The sequence below is a fragment of the Mycteria americana genome, chromosome 4 (genome assembly GCF_035582795.1).
Source record: "Mycteria americana isolate JAX WOST 10 ecotype Jacksonville Zoo and Gardens chromosome 4, USCA_MyAme_1.0, whole genome shotgun sequence".
Lineage (NCBI taxonomy): Eukaryota > Metazoa > Chordata > Aves > Ciconiiformes > Ciconiidae > Mycteria > Mycteria americana.
Window position 1 is genome coordinate 38,271,115 of NC_134368.1, and position 24,226 is coordinate 38,295,340.

Below are 24,226 nucleotides of genomic sequence, written 5' to 3' on the forward strand. Positions count from 1 at the left end.
TAGACATCTTTAAAGGGTCCTAAGCTTCTTTTCATTGATTATTGTCTTTCTGCATTTTTATTATTGCTGAAAGCAAACAAAAGTGTATTTAAAATAGTACCTAACTTAGCAAATCTGTAAGAAAAAACACCATTTATAATTTCTTAAATTCTTTTGAAAGTAGATAAAAATTAGAGGTTTGAAAAGCACTGTTCAGATTTACCTTAGCAAGTAACCTTGTCAGGATTATCCATGCCTAATAAGATCTGAATAGAAGGGAACATTCTGTCTTGTTCCATTTGTATGTTTAGTTTTGTTTCTTACCGGTATGTCCTCCCATTGCTGGCTCTTCACAAGTTCATAAGAAGGTTCTGTTAAATCAAATTTCGGAACAGGGAAACCAGGAATGGCATTGTGCAGATGGAAGCCAAATGTCACTAGCCAGCTGTTAACATCTGAAAGAGAATTATTAAAAAAAAGGAGAAAAATATTAGAATTGGTCTATATTTTGCAATCATACCATTTTTACATGGAATAGTTTTTGGCATAGTTGATTTCCTTCTGTAACATGAAAATTATTCGACAGTCTTCGTTTTGATATGGATGGATTTAGATTTGTACTACAGCTAGAACAGCAAGCCTATGCAGTAAACTTGAAGTTCAAAACTTACAAGAAAACTTTTGTTCTATGTAAGAATTGCACTATGCTCGTTTGAAAGGCATTGCAGATTTCAGCAATTCTGAAGGCCTCAGTGACTTCCAGAACAACCACAGAAGCACAATTAAAGTGAGATTTCCTTCTAATATAGCCTAAACTAATTGGGATTTCATGGTCAGGCTGAACGTGCTCTATGTCGCACCTGCAGCATCAATACTTTAAAACAAAGCAAGAAAGAAGAGGTACTGCAGAGCACATCCTGTCCTTTTGTTACGTATGTGGTATTGTAATGTCTTCAAACTACCCCTGAAATAACACCTATATGGTCAATTACCTTTTAAATTATTCGGCAGATATTTTATGATGATTCAAGACAAATTTCTCCCTCTTCAAGATGAAGTTGGACTGATGAAATTAAAAGCTAATGAAATGTATTACAGTTGCATCAGTAAGCAGACAAGATACTATATTAGCATTAGGTAACATTATTTATGATACATTTTATGTTCTGTTAAAATAAATAAATTAGGGATGCCAACAATTAATTAGTTAACAATCGCTGGGCAAGAATGGGTGCTCTGCCTTGTTTCTGTCTTTCTACCCTATCTTTCACAAATACTAAGCTTAGCAGAAGTTGGCAGAGTGCTCCTTACTAAGTCTAGTAGTTTTCACTTAAGAAAATCCCAAATAAGTGGAACAAGGAACCAAATTTTCCCAAATGTTAAAAGAATAAAAAATATTTACCTTAAAATAATTTCTAAACTTTCCGGATAAATTATATGCTCTGCATCTAAAATTGCCAGTCAGCCAAATCACTCATTGTAAGGATAACCTTATATGAGCAGTGCGTCTGTGTATTCCATACATGAAAGATGTTAAGAAAAGAACTAAAACTGTATTTTGAGGGCAATTTTTGAACTAAGCGCATCATTTTCAATCCCACAAAGAATCTGATTGCAACTGCATCCCCTACAGCACATGCTGCTAAAAGAGGACAGATTCAAAGGTCTGTTATTATCCTTGCTCCCAGGCAGCCCCTGAGCAACCCTGTTAACAGCTGATGTTTGTTAAATTAATGGAAACCCACTTGATTCCCAGGATGCTTTTTGAGTGGTAGTCTCACAGCTCGTAAGTAAGTGGGGCTGAGCCCCTCCTGTAGTCTGGCACTGTCTGTGTCAAATATTTTGGATTATTTACATCTATTCAAATCTGAAAATTCAAATGTATCTGAGCAATGAATTTTTCAGAAACTTCTGGTGATGTGCAATCAGATTTTTTTGTATGTAGAATAATGGAAAACACTACACATCACTAACTCTAGACCCACAAAAAACATATAGGTTCCCTAAGAACTCAGTTATATGAGAAGTGGCACATTAGCAGCTTTTTGTTGGCAAAAGAGAAATTCACACTCCTTTTTCTATATCCTACTCCTTCCCGGCTCCTGGCTGTGTACTCATTACTTTGTGCTGGCCCTGGAGCTTATTGGATGTCTCTTTCTTAGCCAAATTACATTAGTAGCCTTGCAAAAACCTACCCTGGAAAATATCAGCAAACTTCCAGTGAATATTTGCTGCCATGTTAATGAGTTAAATTGCTCACAGAAAGACCCCTCCTGCCCTTGCTGCCTCACAGTCTCACTCCCTCTTGTCTTTGGTCTTTTCGGTCCATGAATATGCACTTTTTACTGCTCAGTAGCCCAGAGCCATGAAGAAGCCTGACTCTAATCCACATGTAAGGAGACGCTCATGAACAGTCTTGAGGGGTTCTTACTCTTGTATTTGCTCAAGGAGTCTATTTTTTTCATGATAAGAGCACTGGGTAATGCGTAACAGTATTGAAAGGAGAACCTAGGGCTCCTCTTGCCTCTCCCAATGCACTGAGATCTCCAGCTGGGGCACCTTGTGTTACAGTTCAGTCAGCGGGAGAGGAAGAGATGTATTCCGCTGGTACTCCAAAATGTACTTTGGAAAACCCAACCCCTCTGTATACTGAATTACCTTTTTGGGTTAACAGTCCAATATTAAAGCACCATAAGGACTGTGTAGGGCACAAGGTTTAGGTTTAGTTACCTAAACCTGAAGGCTAATAGATCTTAGCCTGTGGATCTTAATCTCTTACACAGGTACCTAAATCATTGTCTAAAGCCAGATGAGATATTTTCAAGATCTCCCATTTGCTATTTCACTATTCCTGATAAGTGTGTTTGCTGTAATTATTCTTATTGTTAAGTGCTTAATGCTTCCTCATAAAGAACTCTTCCAAATAGGACAGGTTTAGGTACTTCACAAAAATTGTGAATTCCAGTCTAAATTGGATGTCTATAGGTCTAGCACCCCCAAACTAAAATCACTTTGTTGATGTGCTTCTAAATGCCAAGTACTTTTCTGAACAGTTATCTTCCCTGAGAGTTTCTTTACTAACCTTCCCCAGACAACATCTTTGGCCTGTAACCCAGATAATCAGATTCCAAATTATGAGAACACAGAAAGGTAAATTTTTGAGCAAGTGGGAGACAGTCTTGCAATTAAGTAACCTTCTTTTACCTGTGATATAATCCTTCACATCGTGTATTTTACTGGCTGGGTTGTTATTTCTAAACATGTACAAATTAAAAGGAGCTGGATCCTTCCCAATTCTCTTCCAGATTTCAATATCAGGTGTTGTCCACCGGCCTGCCAGTATGTCATAATCTCTTTCTCCAAAGTGGACTAGCTTGGTCAGTGGGTCATATAAGCCTCCGTGGAATCCTATTACCAGCTGGAAGTCAAGGTTAGAGTCAAAATAGATTTCTCCATAAGCAGTGTATTGAATTTGTTTAAGCATAAGACCATTGCTACTGAAAACAGCCAGTGGTGTCCCTGTATTGTCTGATGCAATGTAAAACTCGTCTCCACTGCTAATTTCCATGGCAAAAAGGTGTCCTTGCAGATCATAGTAAAGAGATGTGATTTCAGAACTTGAGTGGTTATATACGTGAGTTATCCTGGTTGGGTAAGTAAGGTCTGCGTAAAAAAACTGGAGATGCTGTCCAAGGCTAGTTTTACTGGAAACTCGTCGTCCAAGTCCATCATAACGGTAAATCACTGTCCACCCGCTGCCTTTGCTATAAACTCGAGTAAGAAGGCCCTTTGAACTGTATTCAAAGATCTCAGTACCCCTCTGACGCAGAAATCCATCTTCATCTAATCGGTACTGAACATCACCTAGTCGAGTTATTCTGTCTCTCAGGTCATAGCGAAGTGGCGTCAAACGGGCGCTGCTACTGGGGTTGAGCAAGTGGAGGTTGCCATTCAGGTCATAGTTGTATCGCCACATTATTTTTTCATTCAGATAAACTGTCTGGAGCTGACCATCTACATCATATTCGTAAGCATATTTCGTGGTGTTGGCAAATGGCCCGATCTTAATTTCTCTTTTTGTCACTCGTCCCATGTTATCATACTGAATTGTAATCCAATACATTAATGACCGAAATATTTCATATTGAATTTCCTTGATGCGGCCGTGTGCATCAAAGTGTTTTGTGTAGGTCATTACAGCTGTCGAAATGATCTGATTAATATCATAATATATAACTCCAAATTTTCCAAATTGTTCAACTTTGCCAGAGATATCATCAAACTGGTAGAGATCAATAGGCAATGGGGTTTCATTGATGACACCTTGCATGCTAGTCACTCTGAAGCTATTGTCGTAGCTGTAGTCAAATCGGGCATTTACCATTCCGTCTTCACTAAAGCGGAAAATCTGTCTGTCAATCAATGGGCCAATTTGCCTGTATCTAATGGTGCAGATAAAACCATCGCTTTGGAGGTTTACTGTTTTCAGGACTCCTGCTGTCTCATCATAAGTAAAACTAACTCTTGTACTATCATATAAAATTTCTGAGAGCTTGGTCTGCCGTCTGTACTTGAATAATACTCTTCGGCTTGTCCCCAGGAAAGCAGTTTGAAGGAGCTGCCCTTCTTCATTGTAGTCCATTATAACAGAAGCATTACTTTCCGGGGGGTTGTATATATTCCGGTAATAGCCAATCGAGCGGATAGTCTGCATGGTATGACGAGCAACACTGGGCATGGTGACAGCAGAAAGCCGATCCAACAAATCATATTCGAAGATATACTGCCGTTGGCTATGAAGCAGAAGAACCATTGACTGAAAATTAAGAACAGATTTTTACCATGTGACAAATGGGGAGTACCACCCCCCCATATACTGATACTATTTCTTCACAAAAATGTGACATTCCCACTTGAGAAAATTATCTCCTCTTTAATTGAGTTATCCTTGACCTTACATGTTGTTAACATCTCCCTGCCTAATTTACTTGGATGCTTAATTGTAAGGGGTTCTGTAATTAGTAGTTCCACATTCATAATTTGCTACTTGTTATGACTGTATCACTCTTTTATCAAGCACTCACAGCTAAACAGCAGATTGTCAATGGATTCAGATAAGTCATGTTTAATATGGGAAGAAGTAAAACTGTCTTAGAGCCATTAACTCACGAGGAGAACAACATATGGGAGATAAAATTTCTTCCCTACAATTAGAGATGATTTTGAAGCATTTGAATAGCCTGAGATCCCTGAATACTGTGTTCTTGTTCTGTAAGCTTTTAAGACATAGGCAAAACAATTGTTTGATTTTTTATATTAAAAGGAGCTACTCGGAATTATTCTGACATTTTTCTGATGCGTGGCTATTATGTATCATAGGTCTTGATTAAATTATGTCTGCAATGACTAGTAAACAGTATTTCCTGAGCAACAGCTTCAATATTTAAACCCCAGAAAGAAATGGATTCTCTTTTTGCATAGCAGGCATGAGATCTCACAAGGGGGATTTTCACAGATATTTCTAGAGGGAGAGCTATCATTCAGCAATCATTGTATATAATGAAGATTCCCAATCTTTTGCCTATCATTTATTTTGATGCTACAACATATAGCAAGTACAAATAGACAGCTGTAACTACTTAGAAACAAGAGCTTTTCTTGGTAGTGAAAAAAACCAACAGTGAAGAATTTACAAACAAATTATTTTCAACTGAATTATGCTGCAGAGATCTAGTCCCTGTACCTTATTTTGTGTTAAGATAGAAGGTAAATACAGATGCTTCTTGTTAGTCAGTGGCCTAAATAATTTAAAAAGACATCAATTCCTAGCAATTAGCTACAGCGTGATTACATATCTATTGTATCAAACAGTCCCCTAGGAATCACATGTTGATACTTAGAATAATTGAAATGTGCTTCTACTACTTGTTTTTGCTTTGTATGCAGCAGTCAGATGCTGCAGAACTTCAGCACATTCAAAGCATTTTTAAAAACCTGAGTGTTCTTTACCTTTTCCAAATATGTGTAACTCCAAGTTTTCCCATCAGCAAACACTCTAGACACTATCCTTCCCTGTCCATCATACTCAATTTTTTCACTAGTCGTCCCTCGCTGTATGCTGCCTATTTGACCTGTGGATGAATAGGTAACATTGACAGCCATCAGCTTGCTGCTCGGTAGCCACAGGGTGGGGTGCCCTGACGTGTCGTAGGCAATCCTCAGCAGAAATTTACGGTGGTCATCGTAGATCTTTTCTGTCTTTGTTGTTCGATCAAAGTCAACTGAAAGGAGGTTTCTGCCATTCACCTTTTTAAAGCAAACAAAATGACACAATAAATCATGCTGTTCAAACCTTAGCCACTTATTTCCACAAAGCTAGCTATTCTTTAAATACCATTTACAGTGATTGATTTGCTGTGTGTGTAAATTATTTTAGCAACTTCTTGGTATAAATGTAGGGCACTACATTAGCATCTACTTTAGAAGGTCTCATTATATGAAGAGATGGCCCAGAATTTGTTGCAATGTGTTCTTTCTTGATGCTTAGTCAACTGTTAAGAAAATACTGAAAGATGTGCCCTGAAAACTTCTGTAATAAATGGGGCCATTTCAGCGAACAAACTACTTCTTTTGTAGGCAGTCCAAAGTATATCTGCAAATTATTGTCAAAACATATTCCCAGCAACTGCTTGGCCAGTTCATAACAATCACGCTAAGAAAGAACTGAATCCTAATCCTCCACAGCAAGTATTTTTCAAAACGGTAAATACAAAATTAAGATCTTCAGAAGCATGTTAGATCTTCAAATTAAGATTGAACGGTGTTTAGAACATAGGCTTTCCCTTTCCGGATCAAATGGAAGTTTAACTCAGTATACCATGCACAGCTGCAATACGTTTATGAGGTTGAAATCCTTAGTAGAGGATTATGTCTTTTGCCTAGTTAACCGACCACTTACTTAAAGCCATAAATGACTGGAAGGCTACTGAACCACTGAAAAACAGTTATAATTGCTTTGAAGTTTATAACTGTTTTAATTTGAAATTAAAGCCTTAGCCTAGATACATTTGTGTTGAAAATCGTATTATTTATATATGTAAACTATAGTGGTGGATAGTGATTTCTATACTTTTTCATTGAAGCTCCCCCCCCCGCTGCCTTTAGTGTTCTAAATATCCTAACTTTCAGTTTCATTGAGTCAGCTCTCATTTTTGTATTTATGAAAGGAAAATGTCTGGTTTTCTTTTCCCACATTGGTATCTTTGCAATTCTCCGTTCCCCCTCTGCACTGAACTGTTTTTTAGTGTTCTCAAACAGGCCTCCAGGATTTCTTTGTTCACCTGTAAACCATTTCTGTATCTGTTGTCTCCTTTTAAAGTTATTCCAGGTGAGGGTGAAACACTGATAACTAAGATTTTTCAACACTGTATTTTGCTAACATATGGGAAGTAGGGGACAAATAGTTATGTGTATTAAGATTGTTTTTAACATTCCTTTTCAAGTACTTGAGGCATATGTTGCAAAGAGGTGAAGAAAGATAGCTAAATGACATTCAGAAAAGAACAAGAAAATAAATATCCTGACCAAAGAAATTACTGGAGGATCTTTGCATTTTTCAGGGCTGCATGTTCAAAAATCCATATATCATGGATGTTGGTACTTATATCCTGAGGCTGATAAGCTTCTAAAAGATCAATATTAATTAGGTCCTTTATTATTGGCATAAAAAGTATTAAAGTGGTGGTGATGGGTCATAGGCAAATATGAAAAAAAATCCTACAAATGCTCAGTTTTGCTTATATCGGTCTGTCTGTCTGTCCATCTATCTATATTATCTTTCTCTTTTTCAGTATGAAACCACTGGCATGAGAACAATCTGCACTATCAATTTCAGAACAAAGATCATGTTTTCATGTAAATCTTCTAAATAAGGAACACAAAGTCTAGCAGATGCAGAATAGCTACTTCGTATATTTAATGAGCCATCAAATGTTATATACTTTGAAAAATTAACACCACAAGACTGATTCTAAAAGTAGGTTAAACTTAACTACGAAGCATTCCCATTCACTTCCTTTTTGTCTTTTTTTTTTACTTTTTCATTTTCAGGTAGCTTTTGCTTAAATTTTCCAACCTTTAATATTCGATCATTTGCCTAAATTCACTCTTAAATCTTGTTTACCTCTGGCTTTCATTTCCCAGCCTCTCCCACACATGCCTGCACTCATCTCTGCATCTCCCTGCCTGTTTTGCTTCTCTGCTTTTTTTTCCCCCCTCCCTTTCTCTCAATCTTCCCTTCCTTATTTTACATTTAATTATGATTTTTATTAATTTTCTCATCTACCTCTCGGGCTTAGACACTGAAGTGAGAATGGGCACTTCTGATTTCTGAATTGGCAAAGAGGGGAGGGTGGTTTTTATGGTTAAGGCAGATGTCCAAGCAATAGTGGTTAATTTCTTGGCTAAGCACATCCTTCCGGTGTAAATTGCAGCAAAGTACTTAATCTGGCTGTCTCACTGCCTTATCTGCTAAATGGGATAATAACATCCCTTGCCTTCTCACTTTCCATCTGTCTGGTCTGTGTAAGGGCAGGATACGAGGGGAAAGAAAGGAAATGCCTCTTTCTCCAGCCAGATTCATGCTTCCAGATTCTGCTGACAGAGCACTTGCTTTCAGACGTGAGCTTTTGGTGAAATTTTTGGCTGTGCTTGCATAATCTCGTAATACAGATAGCAATTATAATAACAACCAGTTTTGGACAAATTGGACAGTATGGGGCTGGAATAACATATGTCAGCTAAAGTACTGCCTTCAACTGAAGCGTTTCTTAACAATGGCTCTGCTACCAAAACGCTTTTACAGCAAAACTTGAACGTTTTTTTGTGCCTAAGACAGTCACACTCCAAATATATTTGAAACCTCTGGGTTTCATTATGATAAAAATATGCGGTGGGTTGACCCTGGCTGGATGCCAGGTGCCCACCAAAGCCGCTCTACCACTCCCCTCCTCAGCTGGACAGGGGAGAGAAAATACAATGAAAGGCTCGTGGGTCAAGATAAGGGCGGGGAGAGATCACTCACCAATTACCATCAGGGGCAAAACAGACTCGACTTGAGGAAAATTAATTGAATTTATTGCCAATCAAATTAGAGTAGGATAATGAGAAATAAAAACTAAACCTTAAAACACCCCCCACCCACTCCTCCCTTCTTCCCGGGCTCAACTTCACTCCTGAATTCTCTACCTCCTCCCCCCAGTGGCACAGGGCGACAGGGAACAGGGGTTGCGGTCAGTTCCTCACATGTTGTCTCTGCTGCTCCTTCCTCCTCATGGGAGGACTCCTCACACTCTTCCCCTGCTCCAGCGTGGGGTCCCTCCCACGGGAAACAGTCCTCTCTCCACGGATCCTGCCAGGAGCCTGCTCCAGCGTGGGCTTCCCACAGGGTCACAGCCTCCTTTGAGCATCCACCTGCTCCAGCGTGGGGTCCTCCACAGGCTGCAGATGGATATCTGCTCCACCATTAACCTCCATGGGCTGCAGGTGGATATCTGCTCCACCATTAACCTCCATGGGCTGCAGGGGCACAGCCTGCCTCACCATGGTCTTCACCACAGGCTGCATCTCTGCACCATGGGCTGCATCTCTGCTCCGGCTCCTGCAGCACCTCCTCCCCCTCCTTCTTCACTGACCTTGGTGTCTGCAGGGCTGTTTCTCTCACATATTCTCACTCCTCTCTCCGGCTGCAATTGCTGTTGCACAGCAACTTTTCCCCCCCTTCTTAAATATGCTATCCCAGAGGCACTGCCACCATCGCTGATGGGTTTGGCCTTGGCCAGCTGGCTGCCATTGGCTGCCATAGGCTCTGTTGGACATAGGGGAAGCTTCTAGCAGCTTCTGACAGAAGCCACCCCTGTAGCCCCCCCGCTACCAAAACCTTGCCATACAAACCCAATACAAAATAGTAATTCAGGAAATTTGCAATGAAGAAACACTTAACGACACAAAACTGAGTCTCTTGACAGTCTCTACCTGCTGTCCTGCTACGTTTCAGTAATTTAGGTGTCCATCTATCCTGCTCTCCTGTAGCTCCTGTTTTTCTTTCCAATGAGAAGCATGAAATCTGACTGTGATTCCCCTATTAGGAGTAGGAATATATCGCTGTGCCTTACAGAGAGATTCAAAAGGTAATGTGAAAATCGGGGACCTCTGCAGAGCTTGGAGCATGTCAAGTCTCAGGAGGAGGCAGAGAAAACTCTTGCTGTGAGCTCCCTCGTCAATGTTACCTGTCTACTCTGGGTGCACCCCTTCAGACAGAGCTCACACCAGTTCCTTTATTTGAGACGCTTGTGAGTGAGGGTCTGCCTGGCCTCAATACAAATGCCCTAAAAACGTTCTTTCATGTAGAGGACTGTCAGGAGCTCTGCCAAAGGCCAGCCTACAGGCCAAACGTGCAGGTCCAGTGACAAACCTAGCTTATTGAACAAATACAAAACAAGTCTGAACAAAAGTAAGATTGACAGAGGACTGTTTAGTTAAGGGAGGGTGACATAATTCCTAATTAATTTCTTTATGAAGACAGCTAGTACTGGGTAGAACTAATACAAGATAGAAAACCAAGAGAGTACCTGAGGGTGTACTTTGTAATGTTAGATACTGCATATACATAAGCAGTGAAAGTGTCATATATACGACTGCATTTACTGGCAATACATTTTGTCACTGGTTTTTGTCTACATTTGTCTTCTTTGCAGCAAAATGTTACTGACATATCTGTTGATGGAAATGATGAGCTCCCTAAGTTATTCCCGTTCTTCTTTCTGTTGTTTTCTTCCTCTACTTTCCTACATCCCCCCACCCACCCCCGAGCGACATTTCTGTAATATCTTCCCATGTAAATCAATTTCAAAAAACCTTCCTTTTTTTTTCTTTGCTGACAAGTTTCTTTTATTTTTGAGGCATATTTCTCTTATTAGCCCATATTCTCCACCTGCCCCACTTCTCCCATTTGTATATACACTTTTAATTACTACTATTTTATCCTAATCTATAATCTCCCACTTTCCTCTTCACCTTGTTAAATCTTTCCCTCTTCTCTGCTGTTCCTTTTTTCCTGTTAACTCTTCCAAGTTAAAGTTGCCTACGACATTTACCTCCCCTGCACTTAAATGCCAACATTTTGCTTCACTTTTGAGAACTGGACTCATGGCAATTTGTTTCACTGCCAAAACCGAATGCCATTGGTATGGTTTTCATTTTCTCTTGGGCTTCTTTCACAAAGGAATTGGCAGGTGTATTACCCCACTGTGCTACATAATGACATGCCTATGAACCAGAACTACAAGGGTGAGCTCCAGAGGCGTGGCTTCCTTTTCCTCTTCCTTAGCCATGTAAGACAGCTGCTATAGCTAGGTACAAGTATGTTGTTCTTAAGCAGCAGCTACTGTGCATAATCATTCTTCCTTCTTGGAAAAAATCCATTCTTCTTGCAGAGCAAGTGGTAGAGAGGAATATAAGGTGCATGACAGCATTCCCTCCTTTCTCGTCCCGAAGGAAGATATAAAATACTTTAAGATTTAAAATGGCATGTTACCTCTTAGAAGTTGAGTGGTCTGAAATTACTTACCTTCTCTTGATATACTGCCTAGGCCTTATTTTAAAGGACTGAGTTCAGTTCTAATAGTAAGTCAGACCTCTGATGTGGTCTTGAAATGGTCTCCTGCCAACCCAATTTTAAATGCTTAATCTGTGTTGTCTTTACCAAATGGCTGTCATAAATCATAGTTTGCTTCCTACTTATATTTCACTCACTATATAGGAAGAAGAAATGCCAACAAAATGGTAAAGACATATGTTAGAGGAATATGCCATACACATGCACACACAGTTAAACCCTTTCTACCAGAAATAAGTATTAGTACAATTTTTATTTAAAATAAAAAAGAAAGAAGATCCTAGGACTGTGCTAACTTATGGTAGAATAATTTAAAACAAGATTCAAAATCAGGTGTGTGAATTCAGTACCAGAAACAAAAACAGTGAAAGAAAGCAGAAGATTAGTCTTTTATCCCGATTCATTCCAATGCATTCCAGGCTAAACCCAACAGTTTAAAGTCCACAGAAAAGAGCAATTAGGAAGGAAAAGCAGCCAATAAATGAAGTAATAAAGGCAAGTACTTCCAGCTCTACAGTAAGGTTGTCTGCGGTAAATATTCTGTGGTTGTTGGATGGCAATACCTACAGGAATGTATTTACATTTCCTCTCACTTAATGAGAATGCAGTAGATACCACGCATGCTTGTGTGCTTACCCGAAGCTTTCGGCCAAACACGTTGACTTTTCCCTGGGCTTGCTCTTTCCGGAATCGCCACTCCACCAGGTTCTGCCCGTTCTCCCCCGGGAGGGTCATGTTTCTCTTTGCCACTGTAGGGTTGGCAGTGCCAGCCAACACATGCGGCTCTGTCTGATAGTGTGAGTCCAGGCCGCTGGCGTACAGGATTCTCAGTGAGCCATCATAACCAATCTGGTAGCTATTTCTTAACTGATCTGAAAAGGCAAAAAAGAGAAGCACAGGTTACCTACACGGGTTAAGAGTCTGCCTTTTGTCCTGCACACTTTATACAATATGTGTATGTAAGATCTTGACTTCACATAACTGACCCAATGGTAATAAACACCCAGGGTGAGACTGGTAAGAATATCTGTATCACATGAGAGCACCAATGCCTCTGGGACCCATCTTCAAAGTCGCTTAAACACTTAAGAAAATCCCACCCTCAGAGTATATTCTTTGGACTGGCATAAAACACATTTTCTGCTGTTTCATTAGGCATTTTTTGCCTAATCCTAAGCATACTGTGACTACTGACTTTTGCAAGGATGTGGCTGCTGGGACGTCACATGCTATTTTAAAGCTAAAATCACACTTCACGCTATTTCTGCACCTATTTCCCTTTCAATCCATTTCTCTCTCCTTTCCAAGATTCCCTTTTAATGCAAAGTTAGGTATTCTGACTGTTTCCCATAGCTGTTTACAAAAGCTATTTGGTTAGAAAACATACTTAATTCTACTTTCATTGCAACTCCCTCTTTCCCTGAACAGTTCTTTCTCTATATGTATAAAACCACGTATGTATCACCCCTTCCTCCAAACACTATGCCTCTAAAATTTCCCTCTAACGCATCCGATTGGAGCTGCTTGTACCATAAGAAAACAGTTTTCAGGTCAGCATCTGCTGAGAAATCTTTTGTTTACAGTACCTTGAACCATGGTATAGAAAGAATCAATGGATGATAAGTTGGAAGTGATGCTGACATCTTCCTCTCTGCTGGATGACTCAATGTCCACTGTAATGGCCCTTTCCATTTCCCCATGAAGGTTAGTGACAACTCCAGTTGGGAATGTAACGTTTGTTAGACGACCCTCGCTATCGTAGCTAAAAAAAAAAAACAGAAAAAAAGCCTTCTAGAAATGATACATAGCAGGAACAAATTGTTTTCATTTACAAGTAAAATGAACAAAAATACCAGCTACTCATATTGTTAAGGCACGTTTGCTTTTTGTGCATGGGATAGGCGCAGCAAAGACTTCAAACGTGCTTTGAAGTAGTCAAAAGACTGCTTAACATACAGGAGCCTCAATGGTGATAGCAAGAGCAAACAGATGGATCTTCAGCTCTGCATATTATTCTTTGAAGTGTGACCAGATCCTGCTGCACATCTAATTCACCATTTCAAAGGGAGCATATTTATCGGTGCTAAATTCCGTAGCATTCTGTACTCACTCCCTATTATTGGACTAGATTTTGCTATTATTGTAGGAATCCTCAAAATTTTTCATAAAAAGGGTATCTTAATAAGAGAGTCTCTTGGGCCCTTCCTATTCAATAATTATGCAGACCACCTGCCCTCCTGTTCCTGAGTGCTTAACATCCCTTGTATTATTAAGAGAAAGAATCTGGGGTAATATTTAATCTACTTAAGCTGTTTGTAGCTGGAAATCAGAACCGCTAGCATATATAACTGCCTGTGGATCATAGTTTGAGAACTGTGGCATAAACCATGCAGGAGATGCTTTTTTTTTTCCTGGCTCCACTGAAATTTCTCTAAACCAAGGGCTATATATCCATTTAATATGAATAGGTAGATACAATTTCTGTAATTGAAGTAGACCTATGACTTCTAAACCGTGTCTTTTCCTAGGCTGTGTTAGGTATACTCCAGCTATTAATGCCATTGCTATGAGACCTGAGACCCATGCTCATATCCAAACATGCATTGTGGTCACAGTATAGAGAGGTAAGTCATTATGAGCTTCAGGTCATAAAACTGCCTTTAAGATAGCTCTTCCAGTACTACAGCCTGGATTCATCAGCCTAGGTGTTCAGCTGAGGCTCCTCATTTAGAAATATAGCCTGCCTGTACCTGCAACGGAGAGAAACAGGTAACCGAAGGGTGATTCAGCCCACTGATGACCTGTTTGCTCTCAGGACTTTTCCATCCCTCTCCCATGACCGTGTAGTGGGAAGCTGAAGGAAGCTTTAGCCTCTTAAAGTAACTAGAACATGACCCTGCAGGTCCACACAGTGCGCTAGACACTTCATGCTTACAATTATCGTCAAAATTGCTCCTCCTGGGAAAGAAACGCGAAAACCAAAAAAAAAACCCTCCAAAAGCCCCAAGCATATCACTGAGGCTACAGAAACTCTTTTTCTTAAATTGAGAGAATTAGTTCCAAACAGTTTTAACCCACAACACACTAACTTTCTCTGAACAGCATGAGTACTGCACAGCATTGCTGCAACTGAAAGGATTAGGTTAAGAAATGTTTTTTTCCAGTTTGCTTACTCTGTAGATTTGACAGCTTTTTGCATACAGTCATTTCCATCCTTTTAACACAGTTGATTTCCTTTGTTTATATGAGACTTTCACTTAGCAACAGGAAAAAGAAAAGAATGTTTAAAAATCAGAAACCATACTGCAAGCCAGGGAAATCAAGTGGGGAAACTTATTTCTTGACATTAAGTACATTTCAAGATAATGGTGTTTCTTCCAGTGTGTTTCTAGCCCTAATTTTAGCTCTTTTTCACATACTGGACTTGGCAAGCCGAGATACTGCATTTATGTGGGGAACCGAAACAAACATACCAACGTTCCTTGTGCATGAATGTGACTGCTAGCCTATTCATGACCTTCAGTCTCATTCCTCAGTTCCATAAATTTATTTTCTTTTCATGCACAACTTCCCTTTTCAACTTCCAGGGGAACGTATATTGTCCAATTAGTGTCCTTTTCTATTTTCTGCTTTATGTTTGAAAATGGTATCAAATTATTTTGTTGGGAATTACTTGCGTCCTTTGCTTCCAGTAGCCAAGTACTGGTCTTTATTTCAAACAATGCTTACTAAAGCCAGAGAAGGTAAGATTTCCCCATAAGAAGACCTTTTCACCCTTTGAACCACAATATCTGTAAGAAATTAATTATCATTATTTCTGAGTATACCACTTGAGCTGGAAAATGCTACACATCAGTAGTATTCAGTACAGTGTGTGGCTTCACTGCAGTATGCAGTGCTCAACATAGCTATTCTTGTTTTATGCATTCTTGCTTTCACATTATTATTTTTTGACTCCGTGCCTATAGGTCCTGAACTGGTCTCTTCTTTCACAAATACATGAAAGCACATCACGAGCCCGAGATAAGCAGCTAATATTATTACAGTGGGGAAGAGTTCAAAGATCAGCAAAAAATCATGCTACACATTCATGTTCTTAAAAACACGACTTTAAAGCTGAAAGAATCTTAAAAACCACGATTGCTTGGTTCAGGCGTCCTAGTGCAAGAAGAAAATGTGACTGAGATGTGAAAGGTAAGAATAGGATTTCTCTTATAGCCAGGAACAAAAAGAAAGAAGGGAAATTGGTCTTTCTACAATTTACTACATATTCCATTTTATGATGGGTTGTAATGTGTGTCCTTCATTTTGTTCACAGCACATCGAATGCTAAACTTCCTTTATACTTGATATCTTTTTGTCCACAATGAAAGCCTTATCAGTGCTCAGCATAGCAACATCACTCATACCTTTGGGCATTCCTCTGCCATTTTTCTTATTACATCCAAATATCCTTGCATTCTGCTGCCAAGGTGAATTTATTCATCCAAGATTGTGAGTTTTAGACTGAGAGATTTCTTTTATCTGCCTAGTGTTCTAATATTGAAATTGCCCTAGAAGGAGTGAGATCTAAAGTCTAGAGGGTGAGTGCCTATATTTGGCATTTCACAGCCTCTTTGATCTTTTCATCCAAACACAAGCTCAGGCACACATGCTACCGTGGAGCCCTCTGATCTTCCTCCTATGCCAGGCTCCGCAGCAAAGCCATTCAACTAACCTCTTCAGTTCCTCAGGAGCAGGTCGCACATAAACTTTTCAAGAACCTAAAACGGAAATTTGCTCACTGGGTGTGACCTCGTGTGCGTTAATCCCATCAACTCATTTCCATTCGCATTAGTGTAACGAAATTCGTATTTGGTCAACAACTACAGAAGACAGCAGCAGGGGCAGCTGCCACCACCACTAGCTGAAGTTCCCCTTAGATCAAATTCTTTTTCTTCTTTAGGATGATCTGCCACTGCCAGATAGTTTTCCCCTTCTGCGGTGAGAATTTCTCAGAGATAATGATTATCAGCTTCCCAGATTCTTGACCTTTTGCTCTTCACCTGCTGGAAGTCTCTCTTCCATTGTTCATCTCCTTTAGTTTTAATTACATTCCTTCCCAGACCATTTTCTGTTCTAGTCTATGTAGGACACTTCACTTTGCAGTGATAACTTCCTGGTAAGCCTTGCCGCAGATGGAAATGCCCTACTTTCTTTATTTCTGACTTGTTTCTCATGTGCATTGTATCTTAGTTTGGAGCACACTTAGCTCAACCCCAACTGGCAGAGCGTTATTAATGTTTTATATTGGAAGTTACTTCAACATAAAATAGGGAGCTGTAGAAATGAAGTGTATAGTAAAGGTTGCTGCTAAAGCCAATTGCTAAGTTATGACTGATACTGTTTTTCCACAGGCCTCTGCAGCACAGTCCTTTAATAAAATAAATTCTGTAATTTTTTTTTTTTTGCTATTGTAAACATGTCAGGTTGAAGAGCAAGGCACGCCGGTTCCTGCACATTTCAGCTAACAAGACACACAGCGCAAATGTGTATTATGTACTTCTTTAAAGACTGGTTACAGTTTATACTGTTAGTTGGGATACTGTAATAGAGAAATGAGGCATGAATGCATTTTGTAATACAGACATGTATAATTTTGACAGTGAAATGAAAAGTACTGTTACGTTCTCGCTCAACACACATCAGGCATTTCCTCTATGCATCTCGAATTATCAAGAGTGGCTAAAAAATTTATGGAACACTACCCTACTTGTTTCAAGCTATTCGTGGGAAGCCTTATATACCAGGTGCTGCTTCTTGGCAGCTGAGAACAGAAGGTTCAAAGTTGACTTTCAAAAGTGCAGTGTGCTGTTGTTTTAGGTGGGTAGTCACTAAGTTGACACATACTGAAAAATGTGTCCTAACCTGGCAATGACATGTCTCCTTCAGCTTCTTGAGGCCATTAAGTTCATGTTTACACAGAAGACTGTCGTCTTTAACATTGAAGAGTGTTGGTTTGCAAATACATTGTTTCACTTGTATTCAGCCTCCCATAGCATACTGCAAGTTTAGTCCCTGCCAAATAGTGAATTCACAGTTGGAAAACTACAGTAAAGAGAAGCCACCTTAAGTCACCTTGATAGGGTATCACTGCGGTTGTTAAACCAGTAACAAAATAGTTATGTTGCTGATCAAAAGGAAACAAAAACGTAGTTTATGTACCATCACTTTCGTTATCATTTCATCACCTGTATGGAGCCCTCCTGTCCTCCACTGGTTTAAAATAGGGCACGGCAACTTACTGGGAGCTCTAGTTCTGACCATCTTTAACCATCATGTGGGTTGTTGAAAGAGAGGAAAAGACTCTTAACTTCAACAACATGGAATTTCTTTTTTTCTCCCCTTTACTCCATTTCTGAGTTGCTTTCCCCATTTTGATTTTTGCTTTTTTGCTTTTTATTTGTCTGAAGAATGACTGAATGTCCCTGTTAAGAATGAACAAAGTGAAAATAACCTACAGATGCATGGATAGACAAATGATTTCTCCTTTTTTTTGGCTTTTATTCTTAGTCTCATTGAAATACATACTTCAGTGGATCCATAACTACTCGTTTATAACCAGGCTTCTTAAAAATAATATTAATTGAAATATTGTATAATTGAAATAATAATAATCATAGTCCTTTATTTCCACACAGTTTATTTGACCTCTTAAAAGGTTTAGCATCTTGCTTGTGAATTCACAGTACATCAGGAAACCCAAAATATTAAGCTATAACTTCCTTTTGAGATATAACAGATATATTTTTTTAAAAATGGAACCATAAGCAATAAGATAGCTGTATGTCTTGCTAATATTGTTTTGTTTTGCTTAACAAAAAGGAAGCAAATATGTCACAAATGACAATTTGATGTATGTTAGTAGGCTTGTAAATTATGACAAATGGATTGATTTTTTTTTTTTTAAACTTGACTATTGTCTAAGAAGGGTAACATTTTTCCTTTGTTCTTATCTAAAATATTGTTAAGCATGAGAAAAAAATTCAATATTCTTTCCAGTCTTACAGAATTTTAAATATATGAAAAAAAGCTTCCTTCCCTTCTTTTCCCTTTCCTTCCTGCTCTACTCATTTTCCTTTTCCCTCTCCCTCTCCTTTTCCCTTTCCCTTTTCCCTTTCCTGTCTGCTGTGCCTAGCTCTGAGAAAACTGTGGATGAATAGGAATTACAGAAAATAGGCCCAGGAGTGATTCTAGGAAGGAGCTAAAGTAAACTGCAGCCCAAAGTCCAACTCTAGACAGGAATTTATCTACCTACTTGTTTTTGTAATGGAATTTGGGCAGAAAATGCAAACTCACAAAACCACAGAGGCTGGAAGGGCGGTAAAATATTAGTATCAGCTAGATTTGTCTGTCCTGCTCAACAAGGTGTCAGAGAACTCAAGCTTAAATTCGAGCAGCTGGTCCGCTATTCCTGTCCCTTTATCTGATGGCTGCCTTCCATGGAGAAAGAGTCTTTATCCCATTTTCATCTGGGAAAGTCTTATGCAACTGTTTGCACAGCTGGTTAAATAATTCAGGTAATGGTCTTTTAACTTAGCAACATGATCAGGACGAATTTTTCAGCCCAGGTTTAATGAAGAAATTTCCTCAGCTGGAAAGTGATTGACAATTTCTCTTTTCACCTTCTCCTGTTATAACTGCAGCTTTTGAGGCCTTTTTTGTGTGTGTCTATTTTGTCATAACGTTAAAAGGATAGTTTTTGGTCTTTTTTCGTAAACTGGCATTCAGCACACCAGACATGTGAACAATTCACCTAAATAGGCCATTCTTGACAGCCATAACTCATCTGCAAAACAAGAGGCACACTCGAAACAAAAATCACTGCAGGAGATGTGTCTGTTGGAAAGGGAGCTCAAAGAAATGAATCAACACCTTCCCTTGTGATAGCTCGCTCACTTCCATACAGAGAAGCTTTTGATGCTCATTTTCTACTTCATTGCACAACCAGGCAAACAAGCGCAAGTTCAGTGCTTGCGCTGCAGTAAGATTGACCACCTTCACCGCCTAATCCAAAATGACTTCCAGAGACAAGTATCTGGGGGGAGCGGTGCTTTGCAGTGAAAGAAGCAATACGTGAATTTATCAAGCCAGGGCCGCTTCTTTACTTTTTGCCAGAAGACTGCCAAACTTTTCACTCATTGTTGTACAGTGTTGCAATCCTCCCACACTTGTGCTGTTTGCTGCGATAAGTACCTCCCATGTGTATTCTCGTAAGGATTCACAAAAACAAGAATTCTTTCATAACTTGCATTTCTGACACGCAGCTTACATGCACAAGAACCTGCACAAATAAATAGCGTTAATGATGATGGTGCTTTCTGAAAAGCTGGAAGAACAACTCTGGTGTACGTGCAAGGGGGAGGAGCGCACTGGGAGCAGTGGGATGGAGGTGGCGTGGCTTAAATGAGAGGTGTTATCTAGGGATGGAGCAGCTTCCCAGGCCTGGGGCTGCTCCTCAGCAGTGCATACCCTTTTGACCTGAGTGCAGCCAATTCAAGACTGATTGAAGGGGGCTTGTCCTTACGAAGATGAGACTCAATTACAGTAGCCAGGCTTTTATCTACAGGACCTCCACATTCATCCCCCGCTTTCCAACTTCCCTCTAATGGGAATTCATTGCTCCCGAGCCCCGCGGGGTCCGCAGGGGCCGGACTCTGTTTTTTTCTGGGGTGTGCAGAGCGAGCTCCTGCCCCGCAGCAGCTTCCCGCGCCGTGTCTTTAATCTCAGGGCTCCCTGAGGCTGCTGGCTTGTTTCTGTGTCACTTCCCTGCCCCCCTCCTCCCCCCCCCCCCTTAGCTCATCTATTACTGTACAAATAAACTGTGTGCCTTGTCGATATAAATACCAGACTATGGCCTTTCAAATAAAAGAAATGTTGGTGTATATATACTTTGTATGACAGATTGTCCCTTGCTGTAAGGTCTGCTTACACTATCAGAGCTGAGTGCATAGGCCTTTAGTGAAAAAAGGACGTAAGGCTGGTCTGTTTGGCCAGGCATTTTGTTCACAGAATAAGCTGTAATGTTGCTTTTTTCCCCTTATTTTTTTTTTTTTTCCATCTTGAAATCTAAAAACTCTATGAGGGTGTTTTTACAGGGTCACAAAAAGTAGACATAATGAACTTATTAAATTGTATTATGGTTGAAAAGCAAATTTAGCAAAAGGAAAGCAAAATTATATGGGTGTATTTTTTTTTTCTTTTAGGACAGTGAAATACCAAGATGGTAAAGAAATACTGCTAGATTCAGGTTCTGCGGTTAATTTAGAATAACATTCTTATTCCTTCGGAGCACGAGTCACACCCAACCCATGCAGGCTCCGGAAGTGACAGACTCCCCTCTTTGGAGGAACTTAGGTAGGACTTTCAACTGCATGTGCCTTGTAGGCTCCCTAAAGAGCTGATCAGTCTGGCCTCACTGGGGACATCAAGGAAGACCAACTCTCTTGATGAGGCTTGAAAATGAGGACTGTGTGTTCGAATACAGCATGACTGGAAATAGAGCGCTGCCTTTTCACGTGCAGTCTGGAGCTGCCCTGCCACCCTCACCACACCAGGTCCTCCGTGACGTGAGTGTAAAGGAGAGTGAGCTAGCTTGGCTACAGCCTCCCTGACTCCTGTTTGACAAAGAAGATGAACATGGGACAAGAATATTAACATGTCAATAACTCAACAAATTGTATTATTAAGTCCCTGATAAAGCCAGAAGTGAAACAGATACTTTCAGGAGCCCGATCAGAACTGACTGGATTGACAATGCAGGACATTCATGTCATTAATAGGAACAATACTATTTTTTTGCTGAACTATCCTTACTGCTAAGTGCTTTCCAAAACCACAGAGACATCACATGCTGATTTTCTTGACAGAAATCAAAGCACTTCTTCCTTTCTCATACATGTAAGATGTAATAATGTTGACATGTGTCTTCAGCATTGCTGTTTTGATATTATTACCTATTCAATGGTTTCTCAGTTCTGCTTTTATTACTTAACCTAGTTCTAAGGACAAGGAACAGTAAACATTCAAGAATGAAGAGATGGGTAAATATACCAGTAGTATATCTCGTCTCTCTATTAGACAAGATATACTACTGGTATCAGAGCAATTAGGGGACACACTACAGTTCTCTAAAAAATTTCACATTGATATCTAATGGTATCTATTAATGGATTATTTTTAACACGGCTGCTTTGTTATTAAGTAGGATGAATCTGAAACAGCAAGTTTGTGTGCTCCACTGTCAGCACAAGTCTTACAGGGCTAAAGTATATAACAGCATGTTGTATTCTAATTATGAAATCTACTGTAAAGTTGAGTTACAGTTTCAGTTTAGAAAATTGTGAGATCACAACTTCTATTCTTAGTAAAAGGAAGTTAGAAATTTAAAAAATGTATTTAACGATGTCTCTAAAGAAGAAACATGGTAAGTATGGTCAGCAAGCACAACTGTCACTAAGCTCCTCTCAGAAATTGCACGTTGCATGAAATGTGGTTATGTATTTGTGTAGTATTGATGTATCTAAGGGAAGGTTTAAAAAACCATGTCATTCTTCAGCTTGTGCCCATTCACAAATCAAACATGTCAGCTCGATATTTTTCCCTACAAGTTCTCTTTGGGTAGGGGGAATACTTATCTTGCTTGAATAGAGGAAAGTGTTTTAATCGCCTTTTGGCCAGCCTTGCCTCCACGGGTCTACATGAAATAGTTGAGAGAGGGTTATGCCTACTAGAGTTTCAATTCGTGCTATGCTGAGAGGAGGAGAAGCACCAAATCTTGACTAACAGAGAACCAGCTAGTCCCTGAAATGTGCTTTAGGAGAGAAATATATGTATTGCATGCTGGATTGAGACAGGCAATGTGGATAAAGAGGCACTTAGGAACGGACTGGATATCTCAAAAATATTCCCAAAAAGGCAGTTCAGAGACGGTTAAGAATGAAGAGAGTATGTCTTTTGTCGCTTGAGCAACTATAATATGGGAAGATTAAAGACATTGCACTTGTAAGCCATGGTTTGCAATCAAGGGCTCATGTGATGCCACAAAAGTCAATGCAAGAATATGAAAATTGGCTGAACAAAACTGTTTTAATGAGTAAGGTTAATTACTTTATAGCCACTACGTTTTAGACTGATGAAGCAAGAAGCAGCAGCAATAAAAGCAGAAGGTATAGAAGGCTGTTGACAGTAAAAGGATAAAAATATCCAAAAAGCACTATGATACCAAGGACATTCAGAGAATGCTCTTTAGAGGTGATAATAAATCCAGATTACTATTTTGTACAAAGCTCTGGTATTTGTAAGAAGACCGAATCAAATTAGAATGAAAGCCCCAAAATTGCAAGACAAAAGAAGACTAGGCATTTTTAGATTTTCATATTACTGAAACATAAATGTGATAGAAAAAAGGAACACAAATAGAAACACAAATGTTATAGGAAAATAAAACCCCACAAATGTTACAGGAAATGGTATAGAAATATTAATTATGAAAACTGAATTGTGAATGTCTTAATGTAAAGATGTAAAAGTGCAACTGATTTGACACTACTATAGGGGGATAATTTTTCTCTGATAAAATGAAATACTTGCTTTTTTCTAAATGAAATATTTCAGTAGAAGTTCCATAGACTTTTTACAAGCCAAATCTCAGTATTTCCAAGTCAGACTCCACAAGCAATGCATTAAGATGAAGCAAGAGGAAAACTGCAAAATATCATCTGTTCCCTGTTGCCAGATGCCGACAGTTACAGATGATGCGCCTGGTACGTGGGGAAACTAAACAAGTCCAAGCCGGAGGCAGTGTCTTACTCTGCATCACACAGTTTTAAGGAAACCACAGCACTGAATGCATTGTTAATAAAGGCGTAATATACAAAGGGTGCTACTCTGCAGCACGCAGTGAAAATAGATTTTTACCTGCGATTCTCTCTAGTCTATAAAAGTATTGTAAGGATTTCACATTCTGTGATTTCACCACCTTTCCAGAATGGCTGGAAAGCTCGTTAATTTAACTGTGGGAGCAAAGTAAACTTGTAAGGGCTCTGCTTGCTAATGTCACTCTCTTTGATTTCTGTTGCATTCCCTTGGAGACAAGAATTGAGCGGGAGAGGGAGGAGGGGAAGGAGAAGACAAATGAGCTCAGGGCATGAAGTGCCTGGGGAAACATTGGATGGACTGTCAAGAGATACAAGAGGGGATTGAGAAGAAATGCACCGCTGGGAAAGGAAAAGGCAGGGAAGCCAAACACGCCTTAGAGAAATCATAGGAGACATGGAAGGGAGCAAGATACAAGGTAAGAAAGTAAGGAAACGTAGTAGGAGGGCAAGGTCTGGAGAGCAAAAAAGAGACATGGAAGAAAGGCAGTGGATTTGCAGGAGAAGGAGGAGGCATCTTAGTCTGGATCAGATCTCTGCCTGCTGATACTGCTTCTGAAAGGAGAGGAAGACAAGGGGAGATAAGGCAGGAAAGAGATAAGAAACAGCAGCTATTGGAATTAATTCACGGCTAAGGGAGGCAAGTTATCAGAGTTTA

The 24,226-nt window shown here is 39.6% G+C and overlaps 1 protein-coding gene across 20 annotated transcripts in view; it reads right to left on the bottom strand.

Annotated features, from left to right (window-relative positions):
- TENM3 (teneurin transmembrane protein 3) overlaps positions 1-24,226 on the bottom strand; it is a 502,889-nt gene that overhangs the window by 6,706 nt on the left and 471,957 nt on the right. For all 20 annotated transcript variants that reach the window (XM_075500260.1, XM_075500278.1, XM_075500277.1 and 17 more), the window contains 5 exons: positions 13,240-13,415; positions 12,290-12,525; positions 5,989-6,285; positions 3,184-4,795; positions 304-434 (listed from right to left, as the gene is read on the bottom strand). In XM_075500260.1, coding sequence (XP_075356375.1) covers positions 304-434; positions 3,184-4,795; positions 5,989-6,285; positions 12,290-12,525; positions 13,240-13,415 — 2,452 coding nt within the window. The remainder of the gene's footprint in view (positions 1-303; positions 435-3,183; positions 4,796-5,988; positions 6,286-12,289; positions 12,526-13,239; positions 13,416-24,226) is intronic.